This window comes from Corella eumyota, chromosome 3, assembly GCF_963082875.1.
Source record: "Corella eumyota chromosome 3, kaCorEumy4.1, whole genome shotgun sequence".
Lineage (NCBI taxonomy): Eukaryota > Metazoa > Chordata > Ascidiacea > Phlebobranchia > Corellidae > Corella > Corella eumyota.
This window is the reverse complement of record NC_137492.1, coordinates 3266947-3284336: the sequence shown is the minus strand read 5'-3', so window position 1 is coordinate 3284336 and position 17390 is coordinate 3266947. Positions and strand designations below refer to the sequence as shown.

At 29.8% G+C, this 17390-nt stretch overlaps 6 protein-coding genes across 6 annotated transcripts; 3 read left to right on the top strand and 3 right to left on the bottom strand.

Moving 5' to 3' along the window:
* Positions 1-402: 402 nt before the first annotated feature.
* Positions 403-5495, bottom strand: LOC145745853 (protein SDA1 homolog). The gene is made up of 16 exons (XM_082564027.1): positions 5281-5495; positions 4834-4938; positions 4580-4678; positions 4212-4322; positions 4053-4124; positions 3714-3872; positions 3459-3565; positions 3196-3332; positions 2873-3034; positions 2518-2653; positions 2169-2343; positions 1871-1988; positions 1736-1800; positions 1245-1447; positions 829-991; positions 403-652 (listed from the first exon to the last, which is right to left on the bottom strand). The coding sequence occupies exons 1-16, from the start codon at positions 5362-5364 to the stop codon at positions 521-523; spliced, it is 2028 nt and encodes a 675-aa protein (XP_082420153.1). The 5' UTR covers positions 5365-5495; the 3' UTR covers positions 403-520.
* Positions 5496-5862: 367 nt separating this feature from the next.
* LOC145744668 (U6 snRNA-associated Sm-like protein LSm8) lies at positions 5863-6269 on the top strand. Its single transcript, XM_082562579.1, has one exon. The coding sequence runs from the start codon at positions 5959-5961 to the stop codon at positions 6247-6249; it is 291 nt and encodes a 96-aa protein (XP_082418705.1). The 5' UTR covers positions 5863-5958; the 3' UTR covers positions 6250-6269.
* A 309-nt stretch (positions 6270-6578) lies between these two features.
* LOC145744667 (vacuolar protein sorting-associated protein 33B-like) lies at positions 6579-9981 on the top strand. The gene is made up of 9 exons (XM_082562578.1): positions 6579-6885; positions 7202-7383; positions 7588-7821; positions 8092-8234; positions 8308-8404; positions 8490-8637; positions 8815-9026; positions 9107-9375; positions 9597-9981. Exons 1-9 carry the CDS (start codon positions 6585-6587, stop codon positions 9889-9891), a joined length of 1881 nt encoding a protein of 626 aa, XP_082418704.1. The 5' UTR covers positions 6579-6584; the 3' UTR covers positions 9892-9981.
* A 31-nt stretch (positions 9982-10012) lies between these two features.
* On the bottom strand, positions 10013-13955 carry LOC145745491 (UBX domain-containing protein 7-like). The gene is made up of 10 exons (XM_082563581.1): positions 13795-13955; positions 13279-13389; positions 12882-12932; positions 12640-12738; positions 12325-12419; positions 12061-12207; positions 11683-11827; positions 11539-11603; positions 10957-11466; positions 10013-10596 (listed from the first exon to the last, which is right to left on the bottom strand). Exons 1-10 carry the CDS (start codon positions 13838-13840, stop codon positions 10435-10437), a joined length of 1431 nt encoding a protein of 476 aa, XP_082419707.1. The 5' UTR covers positions 13841-13955; the 3' UTR covers positions 10013-10434.
* A 361-nt stretch (positions 13956-14316) lies between these two features.
* LOC145746156 (testis-expressed protein 47-like) lies at positions 14317-16354 on the top strand. Its single transcript, XM_082564353.1, has 6 exons — positions 14317-14458; positions 14541-14628; positions 14732-14919; positions 15055-15115; positions 15176-15265; positions 15474-16354. The coding sequence occupies exons 1-6, from the start codon at positions 14337-14339 to the stop codon at positions 15666-15668; spliced, it is 744 nt and encodes a 247-aa protein (XP_082420479.1). The 5' UTR covers positions 14317-14336; the 3' UTR covers positions 15669-16354.
* Positions 15784-17023, bottom strand: LOC145746157 (peptidyl-prolyl cis-trans isomerase H-like). The gene is made up of 6 exons (XM_082564354.1): positions 16898-17023; positions 16715-16803; positions 16551-16638; positions 16388-16480; positions 16080-16167; positions 15784-15959 (listed from the first exon to the last, which is right to left on the bottom strand). Exons 1-6 carry the CDS (start codon positions 16949-16951, stop codon positions 15847-15849), a joined length of 525 nt encoding a protein of 174 aa, XP_082420480.1. The 5' UTR covers positions 16952-17023; the 3' UTR covers positions 15784-15846.
* Between the last annotated feature and the right edge of the window lie 367 nt (positions 17024-17390).

Genomic DNA, 17390 nt, shown 5'->3' with positions numbered 1-17390 from the left:
CAGCGAAAAACATTAATTTACGTTTTCTAAAAAAATAATTGTTTTAACTTGCGTAGTAGTTAGAATACTTGGCTTTACAACACGACGTACTATGTTCGATCCCCACTGCTTACATGTTAAATTGCTAATAAAAATGATTTAAAACAATTGGCACTACCTGGTACTTAGTCAAAAACCAAACTGCAAGTTAAAAATTAGGCTATAAGATCAATATAATTAAAAACTATATTCTACCTTCTCTCCTTTATTGTGTTTCTTCCTACATTAGGACTAAAAGTTAAAAATACAGGCAAGCATTTACAAACCTCTAAAAATTTTAGCAATTTTAAGTACCACCCTTAAATCAAAATAGATTCCTTAAACTAATCCTCAAAAAATTTGGTTACAAAATCCTGGTACCATTGTTAAATTTATTTGCAAGAAAACAAAACCACATGTTTGGTCTTAAAGAAATCGCATTAGTCCTCTATAAGACAATTCAAGAAAAGTAAACATTAGATTGGCAATGTTTTACGCTAGTTTATTTGTAATGCTTTGCACGTTTAACAAGAGCACTTCTAAGAGCAATTTGTTTTTCTCTGAACGATCTTCCAGAACTTTTCTTCTTCATCTTATGACGAACCATCATAAATGGCTTACTCTTTAATTTTTGCTAAATAATAAAGATATAATAAGTCAATACAAGCAACATAAACATGAAAAACAACCTACTGGGAACATAAAGTAACATTTGGGAAACAAACCTAGTCTCATTTTGAGAACCTATGACCTTTCTTTACATAACCTTTACTTATATTGATAGTGAACTAATAAAAAAATAAAACGAACCTTGTTAGTGGTACTTGCAAATGGATCCAGTTTAGTTTTTTTGCGCCCAAACTTCTCCCTGTCTTCTCTACCAGCTAGCACAGTTGCCATTCTACTTTCACGATCATGAGCTCGCTTTTTGTAAACCATTTCGATGTCACCAAGTGCAACCAATTCACCAGATCTAAATGGCAAAACATATTAGATAAATTTTGTTTTGAATTTTTACAAATTATACATAAATAAAACAAAAAATAAAAAATTAAGTAAGTGAATGCAGCTTTAAGCCAACTTTAAGTTAAAAAGACCTGATGCTGCCAAGTCAATTTTTTTAATTATTTATATTTAAATAAGAAAAAGTTTTAAGGTAATTAAAGATAATTTGCAAGTGTAAGTATTATACAAATTGTTTCAGGATCATCAAAAAAAAGACAAACGTTTCACTGGGTTCAGCTAAAGTTAAACTCTTTCTCTTTTTCGCTTTCTTGCTTAACGAAGGCAACACTTCTTTTGCAGCTTGAACAGCTTTCATGCTTCCAAACTCCTCTTGTGTGAATATGCGAGCTTGGCTGACTGCTTTGGCCTTTGCCTTTTTCTCTTCTGGGTTTAGTTGCTCTTTTTCATTTTCATCAGGCTTAACCTTTTAAAAAAAAGACACGAGTTATTTTTCTATCCAAATATTCTCAATATGGAGGTAGAAAGACTGACTTTTGTTACCCTAACTTAGGCTCACATGCCTTAAGCATGTACAAATATTATTGATGTGGTGGGTGTGCTAAACCATTTTAACAAAAAAAATTACTTAAAAATCTTGTTTGAAAGAACAGAATGTTATAAACATGTACAGAAAATAAAAATTAATCTAACTTACACAAAAAAAATATTTAAAACAATTTAGTTTTATTTAAACAGAAAAGTTTACATTTACCTCTTCTTCATCTGAAACATTTTGCCAACTTCCATCCTCACTCTCTACATCCGAGACTTTATCATCTTAAAAATACAAATTAATCAATAAAAATTTTAATTGACTTTTATTTTCATAAAAATAAAGTGTAACTACCTTCCTCATTTTCCGACACTTCTGTAGTCAAGTTTTCAGAGCCCGGCAAATAATCAGTTGTAACAATTTCCCCATAGTTTGTGGCTTGTATGTCAACACTTGCCTCTGTTGGTTTTCCCTACAAATAAAAAATAAATATATACCAATAATATAAAATCAGTAAATAAAATCATTGAACATAACTTTAAAAATATTAAAAAAGTATAGTAGTTATAGCTACTAGTATGTAATTTGGTAAATATAAACCTATTTTTTTTATTTAAAAATAAAAAAAATTTGCTGTTAAACATTATTTTACCCTGTCCCTTTTATGTAACATAGTTGGGTTGGTTTTCCTGTATAGTTGTATAAGAGACCTAGCAGCTGAAGTAACAGTTTTATCGTGTTTAGTTTTGTATAAAGTTAAGTCTCTTAAGAGGTCTTCAGTCATCGCTAAGGGACATCTTGCACAAATTTCCCTGACTGCATTCAAGCTAAAAAAAAAAAAATAACATATTTTTAAAGGTTAGATTACTAAGAGCAATAATGTTTGTGCAACAAATTATAAAATAATTCATGCTTCTATTTTGTAATTTTTTTCAGAAAGGCTCTATACTACAATTAAATAACTGAAAAGTATGTTAGAGGTATATGAAATGTATAATTACCCTACTGCCATCACTTCACTTGAATTCCTCTCAGTTACAAAATTGTTAGCAATAGTCATAATCACAGATTGGATAATTTCTGGTGGGACTAGCTCATGACTTGCTTGCGCCACAGCAACCAAAATCTTTGTAACATCTAAAAAATAAACCATATATTTAAACATAGATGTTATATACTCCAAGCAAGTCCACAGTTGACTTTGGCAGTTTAAGATACTCTGTTGATTGGTTTTTGACTTAGTAGCAGGTAAATGCATTTAAAGTGCCTTAAGGCACTATAGCAATGGAAAAGTCATTTGTTTTTCAGTCATAGAAACATATTTTTAAACAAAAATTTTATAATATATATATTAACCTCTCTGGTGGGGTTGTAAAAACCTTTGTAAAAATGGATAAAAATTAAACAAGAATAGACTATGAACGCCAACAATTCGAGACAAAACCAAAATCATTAAAAGTTTCAGCTCAAAACTCTCGTTCGATTTTTGCAGCTGCTTAAAAAGTCTTTCGGAAAACCCTAGAATAAAAGTAACAAAAATATAAAACCATTCAATTCTTTTTTTAGACTTGGATAAAAAAATATGTTTAAACTGTTAGTGAAAGTTTTTTTCATAAACTAATTTTGTGAATGTTAAAAATTTTGATCTGATCTCCAATCAAACTTAAAATATAGTTTACCTTCTGGGTCATGTAATAAGTGGATAGCAGAAAAATCAGTGTTAGCTTTCTTTAAACTTTTCTTGTGTTTTTTTAAACTTTTTAATGCCTTGTCTCGTTTCTGTTTCGCTTTTGTAGATTTTTTCTTTACAGCAAATCTAGAAAAGACATGGCAGTTAGAAAACATAACTTTGCCACAAGCAAGCCTGTAAGTAAAGTGCTTTAAATGATAATGTGGCCAATCCAAAAAAGACAATTTAATTATCTAGTAATAAGATCAGTACCTTATAATAATATCGCGAGCTGATGGTCCTTCTTCTCCTGAATCCGAATCTGAGTCATCCGGTCTTTCATCCTGACCAAGGAAAAAGCGCAACGAAGTTGACATCACCTGAATATTAAATAGCCTATTATTTCTACATTGTCAAATCAAAGAAAATTACAAAATGTCAATTTATAAGACATTCAACAGTTTTTACTTGTTTTTTTACAAATTAATCAGTTAGTTGTTTTACTTTTTATTTTTACATGCTTTTTACCTTTGTGACTTTTGAGAAGCAAGCTGTACTAATAACATTAACAGTTTTTGCATCATTCCAAATTTTTCTGTGATAAAGCTCGGTCATAACCATAAGAGACATTTTGACAGCGGTTGAGTTATTATCTGATAACATTGTGTACATGAAATTTTGCAAAATCTGAAATAAAATACACAAAATCAAAAACATAAAACTTTTTATATTTTATATCTTTGTTCTTAAACAGAAAAAGGTCGTTTCTTTGGCCTTGACATGATGTACCATTTGTCAAAATAACCAAAAAGTTTACTATACCAAAAAGCTATCTTTGTTAAAACATAAAAATTAAAGTTTACATACCTTGTTCAGTCTGTTATCTTTATGTCCAGTGTTCAACTTTTTAATATCTTGAACAATGTAGTTATAAAGTGTCTAAAAAGTTTTTAGCAATTAAAATTATTAAATTACATATTTAAAAAGTGGATTTTATAGAAAAATTTAGTAATCAAATAATTATACCTTTCTTAACAATTTATCAGAACATCGAAATAAATCAAAAAATAATTCAAACAAAGATGAGGCTGTGAGAAGATTTTTAGTTCGTAAAAGCATCAAGGCTCTACACAACATCTAAAAATTAAAGGAAATATTGATTTTAAAAGCTCTTTAAAAAAATTAAATGCACAATTCGATCCTCTAAATTTAGGACCAGTAAGTACAAAAGAAAATTGGTGAAGTGCCTAAAGTAAAATACTTTGTTCAAGAACAATAAAGTACAAGTGATCCAAAATTAATGGCTTTATTTTAAAACATAAATAGATATTTTAGAATGTTTTTTCTATTTTTTTTAATCAAATTTTTTTTTCAAGTTTTTGATATATACATACCATTCGAACTTCTGGATTTAAAGTGGTCCCAAATTTTTTTAAGATTTCTCGCAATTGTTGAGGAAATTCTTTAACTAATTCAGGATAACACTGGGATACCTAGAAAAATTAAAATTAATAATAATAAATTAGTAATATCAAATCAATGTTTAATATTCTGCATATATATTCACAATTATGTTAACTTATACACCAGTTACTATATTATTTAATTTTTTTTACAATTGATTACAACAATGTATAAGCTTACTTACTTGTGCAATAAACATAATAAGTTCAGATAAACCAGTCGCATCATCATTTGGTTGTAAAAGAAAAACTTGCAAGTTAGATTCATATCGTCGATATTGTTGTTCAAACTAAAAAAATCAACTGGTAAACAAAATAGCATGTGAAAATAATTTTTTTAAATTAAATTTGCCAAAATAGATTAATCATAACAAAAACCTAGTAATAATTAACTTTAACAACCGGGCATTTTTTACATTGCACTAAAATATTACGAAAAACTAACATTTATTGAAACTGCCATACAATAGACATGACAGCCGTGAGAATCAAACCCTGTATCTCTGCCTTAATAACAGTCTGACAGTGTGGTATTTACATTTTTAAAATCGCAAATTTAAAAAGTGAGTAGCTTTTAATATTTATTCAACGTCAAATTTGACAATTATTTATTCTTAAATAAAAGGAGTTACCTCCGCTTTGTAAGACGTTGGATCTCTTTTAATTAAGTTCTGAAGCTGCGGCAAATTATCCGGTAACAAACTAGTTCTCCCCATTTTAAATCATTAAACCTAAGTTATTATTGAACTATAAATCCCCAAGTCCAGAGTAAATAGTTCTATTTTAGTTATTTATGTATTAAAGTTTACTTTGTTAAATAAAACCAATATAACTATAAAAAAATTCACACATCGACACGAAAGCATGTGTTATTTTGATGATTCACGACTCTCCCTTTTTCCAGCATCTCTCTCTCGTATAGTTGTTGCATCGTTTTAAAATTTGAGAGAAAATAAGACAAAAAAAGAAAAAATTGACGAGACAAAAATGTGCGTAATGCTACGGGTTTTCGTAGGCTTCAAGTTATATTCTTTGATATGTTTGTTAATAAATTAGTATGGTACTGTTAACGATTGTTAAAATTAGCTCGTTGGTTGTATAAATACGTATTTAAATCATAAATACCATGGGGTCAATGCAAACAGATTCACAACAGTTTTAAACCAATATGTTTAACTTAAATAAACTTATTTTTTACATACATTTAAGGGGATAAAAAATTTTATTATTAATATAAATATTGATATTGACAAAGTAATACAAATTGAAGCTTACCTGTTATTGGAGTAAAAAATAAATAAACAAACAAAATGGCATCAGCGCTTGAGCCTCTTGTCAATCGAATTGTCTCAGTTATAACTTCTGATGGAAGAATGATCGTCGGGACTCTTAAAGGATTCGACCAAACAGTGAACCTCGTATTGGATGAAAGCCATGAAAGGGTGTTTTCTTCGGGGCAGGGGGTCGAACAAGTGATGCTGGGACTTTATATTATCAGGGGGGATAACGTGGCTGTTGTGGGGGAAGTAGATGATGCGGTCGACGCTGCTCTGGATCTTGATAATATAAGAGCTACTCCTTTAAATGCTGTTGTGCACTGAATTTTCTAAGGATTTTTTTTAGACCTTGAATTAAATTTTTGACGATTTTAGAAACTATTTAGTTATTTTTGGGGGATTATTTAAGGTTGTATTTTGTTTTTGAACAAGTAATTTCAATTTTTATTTGTGTTTAATGATTTTTGTTGAAATTAACCGATTGTCCTTTTTTAATTATCTTTTTATATTAAGAGTAGTAGCTAACTATGTCTCTGTTTAATTTTATTGAACTTTTTTAAGTTTACAACGTTAGGTTTAATTCAATCATAATTTTTTTAGAATAAATTACATATCGATGATCTGTACTTTTTTTAATTATTATTGATCCAAAACTAAAAATGGCAGGCATGGAATCGATACCACGATTATCAGTGATAAAAGACTTGGCAAGAGAACAATTAACAATTCTACTGGGCAACTTTTATGGCAAAAAAGACCTTGTGATTGACCCCGTTTTAATGACCCCTCTCGATCGACTTACAGGAGTTCAATTCTTGAAACAAAAGGGGGTGGACAAAATATTTAAACTCGAACACAAAGAGATTTTAGGGGGTTGCGATCAGAGGGTGTATATCGTTCGTCCAACTGTTAAGATAATGAAACAAATTGCAGCTCATATTCAATCAGACAAAAGAGCAAGTACGAACCACATGGACATTTTCTTTATTTTTTGCTCTTCTTATATTATTTACTTGATAGTTATAACCTGTTGATTGATTTTGGTATAGCAGGGATTTATACCATTTATAGCCATCTTTCTTAAAGGCACCATGATTTGCAAGTAGTGGGGATCGAACCCAGGACCTCTCATAGTAAACCCAAGTGTTCTAACAACTACACCATGTCAATGGTTGCGGTTCTAACATTAGTTGGACAATTAAATTTAAAAAATTTAGATTGACAGTAACATTATTTTTGGGTGTAAAAGTCTAAAAAGCTTTTTTTTTATCCACAGAAAAATTAAGAAAGTATCGTTTACTGATGGTCCCACGAAGACTTCATGTTTGTGAGATGGTACTGGAGCAAGAAGGAGTTTTAGGAGGAGTCTTAATCGAGGACCTCCACATCGATTTTATTCCACTTGACTCTGATATTATATCGCTGGAGAACCCACAATTGTTAAACTCAGTGTTCATGGTAAAAAATTTTAAAAACTGGATAAATTTTTTGAAGTAAATTGTGGCTAAAGAAATTAATTTGATGCACTAATATTTTCATGTACATTCTTACTTTTTTTCGGTGTACTTCTAAAAAAAACGATTAAAAATTGTTACTGTAAAAAAAATATCCAACTGCCTAACCACTGAAAAACAACTGAATTGTTAATAATGCTTTTTATAGGAAGGTGATTTTACCTGGCTCCACACTGTCGCAAAATCAATTGTAAACATCCAAGCTAACTTTGGAACCATTCCAAATGTTTATGGACAAGGTCACTCGGCAAAAATAGTTGACCAACTTGTAAACACTTTATCCTCCGAACTTGGAGAAAAAAAGTCGCCATTGTCGTACGAGATCGGACATTTGATTCTTCTTGATCGGGATGTGGATTATGTAACTCCTCTTTGCTCTCAGGTTGTTTAAAAAATACAATTTTTTTATCTTGTTTATTCTCAATGTGAGAAGGTCGACTTCATGACCTTAACATTGAGTAACATCAGTTACTCCAACCATTCTCGATTTGCCTTTGGCAATTTGGAATATTATAGATTATGATTGCCCGATAATAAAGCTACTGATTAAGTATTGGCTTAGCAAGAGTTCATACCGTTCATACCATTTATAGGGCCTTTGTTAAGGTTGCCAGGTGAAGTAAAAAACTTTAAATGTTTTTTGTTGTTGTAGGTTACGTACGAAGGACTGCTTGACGATATGTTTGAAATCAAATGTGGGGTAATTGAGTTTGGCCCTGAAATTACCGGTACAGAAAAAAACGTGAAAACGATGCTCAATTCTGAGGACAAAGTCTTCCATGAAATCAGAAATCGGTAAAAAATGAATTGGAACTTTAGGCCTGGTTTGATAAAATGAAATATAAAAAAATTTTGTTTGTTTTTAAAGGCACTTCACTGCTGTTTTTAAATTTCTGAGTAAAAGAGCAAAGGAAATTCAGGCAAATTATGACAAAAGACACAACATGGAACTCCAAGACCTTAAGGTCAACATTAATAATTTTTACAAAATTAAAAAAAATATTTTTTTTGATTAAGCAAAAAAATTTTAGATTATTTTTTTTTTTACAGAATTTCGTTTCTGGTGAGCTTAAAGGTTTAAAACAAGAACATCGGTCGTTGACTTTACACATTGGCGCAAGTGAAGCTATCATGAAACATAAAACAAAAGGAGGTTTAAAGAGAGGAGACCTCCAGGATTTGCTGAGAGTAGAACACAGTAAACAAAAATTACTGAACATTAAAAAAAAATTCGGAACTAAATTTTTGGGCTAACCACTGAATACTAAAATATAAACAAATTTACTTAAAAAAAAAACTTTTTGTTAAGACATTTTCTTAGCCGTTTATTTTTACAATTTTGTAAAGCCTTAAATTTTGTATTTTTTTGTTTTAGGTTTACTGGAAGGAATTAATTTTAGAGACAGTGTTGCATATATAGAAGAATGCATTCATCGACAATATGACATTTTACTAACCCTTCGGTTACTATGCTTACTCTCTTGCACTACTAGTGGTTTGCTACCGAAAGATTACGAAAATCTTAAGCGACAATTTTTGCACAGCTATGGTTTTCAACACATGATCACATTTTTTAATCTAAAAAAGGTAAGACAAATTTAAGAAAAAATTTCTCTAAAAAAAATATTTAATTTTTTTTTTAATCAAACATTCTTTTTATTTTTTAGGCTGGATTATTAACTGAGGCACAAAGTAGTAAGGACTCTGCTTCAGCGTCAATTGAATCAAACCTTAACAAATTAGCAGACAACAGGGCGGTAGGCTCTGCGGTATCTTATGTTACAAGTTCACTTGCGGCTCTACAGAAGAAAGATTGGTTCCGAACCGTAAGCAAAAAGTTAAGTTTGATTCCAAAATCTAATGAGGAGATGAACTTACAAAATCCAACTGATATGTCTTATGTTATGGGAGGAGCTTATGTTCCACTGACATGCAGGTAAATTAATTTTTTTTTCTTTAGCTGATTTCAGAATTTAATAAAAAGCGGTCAGCGAAAGTTTACACCTTTTATAGCACTTTACATTAGGGTACCACAAAGTGTAAGCAGTGGGAATCAAACTTGGGACCTAATGATTTATAGCCAAAAATGTTGAACTAAAATTGAAAAATAATATGTTGTTTCAAAACTTATAAAATTTTTTTCTTTTTTTATGTTAGACTTGTTGAACAAGCAATAAAAAGAAAAGGTTGGACTGGTCTAGAAGACGTGCTCCGTCATTTACCAGGAGACAACTTCGAACGACAAGAAGCACAATCGGCAAAAGCTGGAAAAACATTACTCACCCCCGCATCAAGAGTGGTTTTAGTTTACTTTATCGGAGGTGTCACATATTCAGAAATTGCGGCGCTTAGATTCCTAGGCAGCCAGCAAGGCTATAAAATTATTATTGCCACTACTTCTATTATCAACGGTAGCCGAATGCTGGATTCTTTTAAAGAAAGTAGCATTTAAATAGTGATCCTTTTTTCTCTGTAATCTTTTTTTTTGCTGCACAACTTGTTTAATTGTGGATACTTTTTGTGCTTTAATTATTGTTGCTTACACCAGATATATAAATAAAGCAGAATATATATGCATGAATTTGAATAGATTTATTAGTTTACAGAAATTAAATTTAAAAAATTTGCTTGATAAAATTTTAACTAGGTTTACTGATCAGTAACCTATATGGAATCAAATAAACATAAACTATTTAACAACCAATTGATTAAAAAAATTTAAGTTTTAAAATTTTTTAACAAAACCAAATGTAAAAAGGATTATTGCATATAAATTTGTCAAAATATCAAAAACCAACAAAATTAATATATTTTATAGATATTTAAAAGTGGTCTGAGTAAACCCAATACAAAAAAAATTATTTTAGTTTTTTTTCCTACATTTTTCTTTCCTATCATTATTAAAACTGTGATTTCTTATAATACTTAAATTCAATAATAGGCATGGCAGTATTAAACTTACACACAAAAAATTATTAGAAAAATATCAAGTCTGTCATAATTTTTCCTGGATAAAAACGGTTTCTTGTGGGCAAAGTCCAGCTTCTTTCAGGGTGGTATTTGTGGAAATCGAGGACAAATGACGTCGGGGAAAGTTGGTGACAAGCTCAAAGACTTTTAAATCATAATCCTTCTTGGAAACTAGATATGACAAATCCTAAAAATTATTAAAAAGTTAAAATAAATTTCTAAAAAATTTGCAAAATGTTGGTAGTTGTTAAAATTTTATCAAATAAAAAAAGTTTAACTTAATTGCACATTTAGACATACATTTTACACTTACATTATTTTTAAAATAACAAAGCTAACTTTACAGTCTAAGTATAATGTAGCTATTATTAATTATGTTTAGTTATTATGGCCTAGTATATTGCTTAACCATTAATCAATTAATTTTGGTCTTATTGTTTATAGTATCTTACTTAAGGGCACTATGGCATGTAGGCAATAAAAATCAAACCCAGAAGGTTACTATCTTGTTAGTTTTAAATCATGTTTGGTTATTTTTTATTTTTACCTCAAGGGTGTCATCGGCATTCATTGTTAATTTTTCTCTTTTTCCGTCGGGAAATCTTAACATCAGTCGACATTTATCAGAAACTGAATTTTTAACATTGTTATTTGGTTTTGGCAAATTTGAAATTAAAGATTTTCCGGTTACAAAAGTTTTTGGTGAAGAATTAATGACTGTGGAATTGGCAGGCTCTTTGTGATACTTTGACTTGCTTGCCGCTAAAAATGGATCCACACCTGTGGTTTTTATTTTTTCTGGAAACACTTTTTTAAAAGTTTTTTTCGGCGGAGATGTAATTTTATCAACACCTTTCGTTGAATTGTCTGTTTTACTTTCAACTTTGTTTACACTTTCAGAAATTTTGGGTTCAATTTTTTGTTCGTCATTATCACTGAATGTTGAGTCGTTTGATTGGTCAGAAAATGAATCATAGTCGTTGGATTTTGTTTCTCGCATCGAAGCAGCAATTGCTGCAGCTAATTGGGAGTCTTCGCTTGAATCCCAAATTCCAGTCTAAAATATCGCCCTTTAGTAACCTTATCCATATATTAAAGAAACCATTAAAAACTATTAAATATATTTTACCCTTCTTTTCTTTTTTGGTGGTTCTTCAGGGTCAAGAGACTCATGGTCTTCAATAAATTCATTAACTAAAAAATAAAACAAAAACAATAAATATTAAAAAAATTAAAAAAACTTTAATTTTATGCAAAACTTAAATAAACTTACTTAATTTTTGGATAATTTCGACATTGATGTTTTCAAAAGTAAACAAATGGCCACCGGTTCTAGGATCAAGTATCGCAACATACGGCCAACTTGTTATATTATAAAAAGTCTTATATCTTTCTCCTTCTGAACTATCACTGTATACCTATAAGGAACAGTAAATAAAAAGTGGTTACAAAAGTACTCGCCCTGGCAGTATGGTGTAGGTTAGAGCACTTGACTTTAATACATAAGGTCCTGGGTTTAATTTCCACTGGTTTCTACTGTAGCATCTTAAGTAAGGCAACAAAAATAATAATTGCAAGTATATTCAAAAATGCCGAAAATAGTTCAAAACTTGGTTGGGGTTGCAAATATAACTCAAAGTTTGTTACTTACTTGCCAGAAGATGAAGTGTTTCTTAACCAGATCTTTTACATTTGAATTGCTCCATACATCCCTGTTTAAAGCTTGGCAGGAAAATTCTCTAACATTTTGGATATTAACCATTAACCATTTGTGAAGTTTCGTGCCTTCCTCTTTAGCCTGTTAAATCACAATACGAAAATTTAAAGCATAAATTGTTTTTTAATTTCTGTCGACAGATCCATATGGGAATTATATAATTTAAAATTTTTTGGGGGAATTTAAATATTAACTTACGGAATCAAATGAACCACGGTGCATAATATTTAAAGGTGGACGAAATAAATCTTCAAGACGCTTTAATTTTTTGTCTCCATTGTTTTTAAAAGATCCTGTTAAACAAAAATTTTGGTTTTTGAAGCACGAAATAAGTTTATTATCTGGCAGTAAGATAAAAAATACTTCAATATGCCAAACCAACCTGAAACTAGATATATAATAAAGCTTTATGTTTAGGTTGTAAACTCCTACATTAGAAAAAAGGGTCAAATAAAGTTGGCCAACGAATTCAATTATCAATTTCCAACTATTTGCTTTTTTAGTAATTCTTACCTTCTTCAGCTTTAAAGTTTCTAAAAGCATCGAACACTGATCGTGGTTTTCTTCTTTGGTTCCATTGTCCTGGATTGGCATAACCTTCCACCAACACCCCTGAACCCCAAAATTTTAGTTTAACAAAACACAAAAAAATCATAAATTGTACAAGCAAAAATAAAATCTAAAAATTTAGTAAAATTTTGTCAATGCTAATAAATGCTTGAAAATATTTAAAAATATTGTGAAAAAAGAATTACCTTGTGTTTGGGGGATGGGTGCTCTAATTTCTTCTTCTTTTGAACTTTGTTCTGTAAATCAAAATAATAAAATATCGTCAATAATTTTTTTTTGTATATATCTTTATCCTCGATGTGGGAAAGTCGAATGTGCGACTTAAACATAGAGCAACATTACTCCGACCCATCTCAAGTTGCCTGTGACAGTTTGAGATACTATAGATTATATTTCCCCAATAATTATGCTGCTGATTGCTGGCTCAGCGTGCTGGCTCAGCAGGAGTTTGTACCGTTTATAGCGCCTTACTTAAGGGGACTACAGCATGAGCTCAGTGGGGATTGAACCCACGACCTCATGTGTGGTGTAGCAATTTCAATAGAACCCTGTTAAAAACCATCATCATAAATTGTAGATCACCATTTTTTGAAGAATTATTTGCCTTTGATCCATCAAGAAAGGTTGTAACAGCACATTCTAAATCATTTGAACAAGCTTCCAACATATGACGTGCTGTAAGCTCGTTACTCCCTAAAAAGTTAAAATAAAGGTTCTTAAAAACTGGGTATACCTAAATACCGGTGATGTGGTATATTGCTTAAGTCACTTGGTTTTACAACACGGGGTGTGGGGTTCGATCCTAAACTTTCACTATTTAGTAAAGCATTAAAAATGGTTTAAACTTTCGTTAAACCAAAATCTTTAACAACTAGGCAATGATATTTATAACGGTCCGATATAACTTAAGATTTGATCGGTGTGACAAATGTTAGTCTATGTTCAGACTGAGAAGTTAACTCATGTTGAGGATAAAAATTTTAAGAAAAACAACAACAGTAAAACAATGTAACAAATTGCAAAGTAAGGAAGTAGGGTAGGCAACTATTTAAAAATCAAAGTAATTATGCTGTTAGGTAAATACTATAGATTTCTTACCTGTAATTGAAATAAACTCTTTGATAAGATTTCCATTTTCACTCATTTCGTTTTTTTTTGGTGTAAACGGTTTACTTTATCTATTTCTTTAATATCGTTTTGGTTTATATATATTCCAACAAGCGTTTTACCCAACAAATAAATAAAAACTATATAAGTTTATTCCTAAGTTAAACAAACAACATAAAAACAAAACAAACTGTATTTATAACGGAGAGTATTGAGCATAATTTCCGTTCTAGACGAATTATGTAAAAGGGAGAAAAACGAAAACGAAAACTTTGAAAAAATTTAAGATTTATTAGCAAAAAATTACTAAATGACAAATAAAATGTTCTGTTAATACAATTATCCAACTTATTTATTAGAAATAAATCTTTAAAAGTAATTAACCTTCTCGTATCGAGAATAAATAAATAGTCAAAAAAATATACAATTTCTATGATCAAGTTTTATTCATGCGTTAAGTTGCTATGGCAATCGGAATCCCCCTACTTTTACCTCTTAAATTTTAAAATTTTTTCTATCTTAATTTTTTTTTTATGAAAATGACATCAATCCAAGAAAATGAACCAGACTCTACAGTTTACGAAACAAGAGTTTCGTTCTTGATGTTGCTAGAGGAAAAACAAAGAGCTTTAAGTAAAAAAGCGTTGCTTCACAGGTTAACTATTAGTTGTTTTTAAAACTTTGATATTATAATAATTTAAATAAATTTCTAAAGTGAAATATCATTTTTCTTTAAGATTTGTGTACATTTGTAAGCTTTCTCCAGAGTTGCAAGATAAAAAAGATTTGGGGGCGTATTATGAAGAATTGTTTAAAGAATTGCAGGTACACATAACATTCAGAACCACAAATTTATACACAACTTTAAAATTTATACATGGATGGAGTAATGATTACCTAAGCTAATCTTTTTCTTTTAATTGTAAAGGAACAGCACCAAGCAGAAGGAGTCTCAGGGATATTACTAATATACCCTGGGTATGCAGTTCATTTTATTGAGAGCTCAACTGAAATAATTCATGATGTTATAAAGGATTTGGATCAGCTGCAATCTAATGGCAACAACCTTATTAGTATTCCAAAGATATTGACAATAAGCCATGATGTACCTACCAGGTTAGTCAGTATAAAAGATAATAAATAATCAAAATTTGTCTACATAAAAACGAAAAAAATTGCTATATTGAGAGATAAATTTAATCATTATCCTTAACCATAATAAAACTCAAATACAATCTCAATGTTTTAAAGGTTATATCAATCATGGAGTTACAGAGTGTTAAACATTTCCTCTGGAAGGGAAGAGTATGAGGTAAAAAATTAACCTTGTTAAGAGTTAGAATTTATATCTTAAACATGGATTGTTTTTAAGGGTAAAGAGGGAGTAAACGAGTTGGTGGTGGATGCTGTCACTTGTTTGTTAAAACTTGGAATGTATATTCTGAAAACACCCAAACTAAATGTAAGTACAAAACATAAAATGGTTATAAAAATAAAATTTTTTTGTTGTTTTTAATAGCCCCTATAGAATTTCTTGTTACCATTGTAATTAGGAATAGCTTCAGGCAGCAGCGTGGCATGAACTTAAGAGATAAGACTAACAAAGACTAGGTGCTTTTCACTTTACATATAAACTTAATTGAATATTTATCGAAAAAAATAAATTTTAGGTGAAAATGGATTCTTTACACGAGTCAGTCCCAGAGTTGTTGATCCCACAAGATCAGATCGGATTTTTATTGGACCGACCCGAACTTGAATCTCCAGGAACATTTCTTCAGATGTTTAAGCAACCTTTTCACACTGTTCTCAGCAGTGAATTAGTGTGGCCAATATCACAAAATATTGCCAACAATATTAAATAAGATGTCTTAAAAAGGTTTAAAACACTGTGGTATTAAATACCTACCTTTATATTTACCTAAAGTGTGTTGTTACCTAATTTAAACAAAGCAATTCATAAATTTGGGCCGATTTCTTAAATATAAATGCATTTATTGCAAAAATTACATAAAAAAGAAAGGTAAAAAACACAAAAAATTGTCACATTTCACCGCACTCTGATACAACAATAGGAAGTTTTGGTTTATTATTGGCACCAACAGCAATATTTTCAATTTTCCTTACAACTAATAAGCTATCACCCAATACTTTACCTAAGGCAACAAAAAACATAATCTCAAAAAAAAAAAATTTTTATTGCATTTCAATGTCATAAAAAATTTAACTTAAAGACTGTTAAAATATAGTAATATTGCAATTGTGTTATAACTTACCAAACACAACGTGCTTATCATCCAAAAAATCACATTTAGCGCAAGTGATAAAAAATTGACAACCATTTGTGTGTGCTCCACTGTTGGCCTGTAGTAATTTAGAAAGTTTTTATTATTTTATATTAAAGTGTTTATTTGTTGAATTCTACCTATATATTTACCTTGTGTTTATACTTTTATTAATATGTTTTTTGTTAGCTAATATAAATTCTTTTAACTAAAATAATTACTTTTTTGACTTTAAATTGTAAGTTTTGTGTTTGTGCCCAATAAAAAACAACAGGTGTAAAATTATTGTTATGTTTTACCATGGATAATAACCCAGGTCCAGTGTGTTTCATTTTAAAGTTTTCGTCTTCAAATTTTCCCCCATATATACTCGTCAATCCAGTTCCATTACCCTAACAAAAAATCAGTTAAAATTTTTTTTTCTATAAAAATGAATATTATTTTTTTATGATTAGAGCATACTTGTACGAAATCTCCGCCTTGTATCATAAAGTCTTTGATAACTCTGTGAAAAGAAACACCCTTATAGCCAACAGGAATACCATCCCTTCTGTAAATTTATTTAAAAAACAAAATATAAAATAATTTTAAACTTTGAAATGTTTTGTTAATGTGATAATATTTACTTGTATTCTCCTGTACAGAATTGTCGAAAGTTTTCAGCCGTTCTTGGGACTACATCTGCAAATAACTCTATTTTTATACGGCCGATATGCTGCAAAAAAGGAATTAAAAATTAAATTAAAAAATATAATAAAAATTATTCCTTATGAGCAGTTTAAACACAAAATAAGTTGTTTTAAATTTACCTGACCGCCAATAGAGACATCCATAAAAACAATTGGATTTTTCTGATCAGACATTTTTATTAATTTTTACTAATTATCACTTTCTAAACAAACAAAAAATATTTACAAATATATAGAATGCAAACACAATGTTGGGACCTTGATGTAAGGGTAAACAATATTGTGAAGCAAGAAGCAGCATAATGACATTATCGTTCAAAAAACAAAAAAACTCTTGTACAAAAAAAATCAAGTTCAAAAAACTAAACACGTAACAAAAACTCATTTTACATTTTTCCCGGTAACAAAAAGATTAAACTATGTACAGGTATTTACAAGGTATATGTACAGTTTGGTAACTAGCAAAGTTTTTAACTACAAGACATGGCAGTGTCAGAATTCGGCCCACACGGGTTTAATTCATATTTACAAAAACACAAAAAAAGAACTTATACAAAACATATATTTACAAATCAGAAGGCACAAACAAAAGATTTTAGCAGCCAAAAAAGTA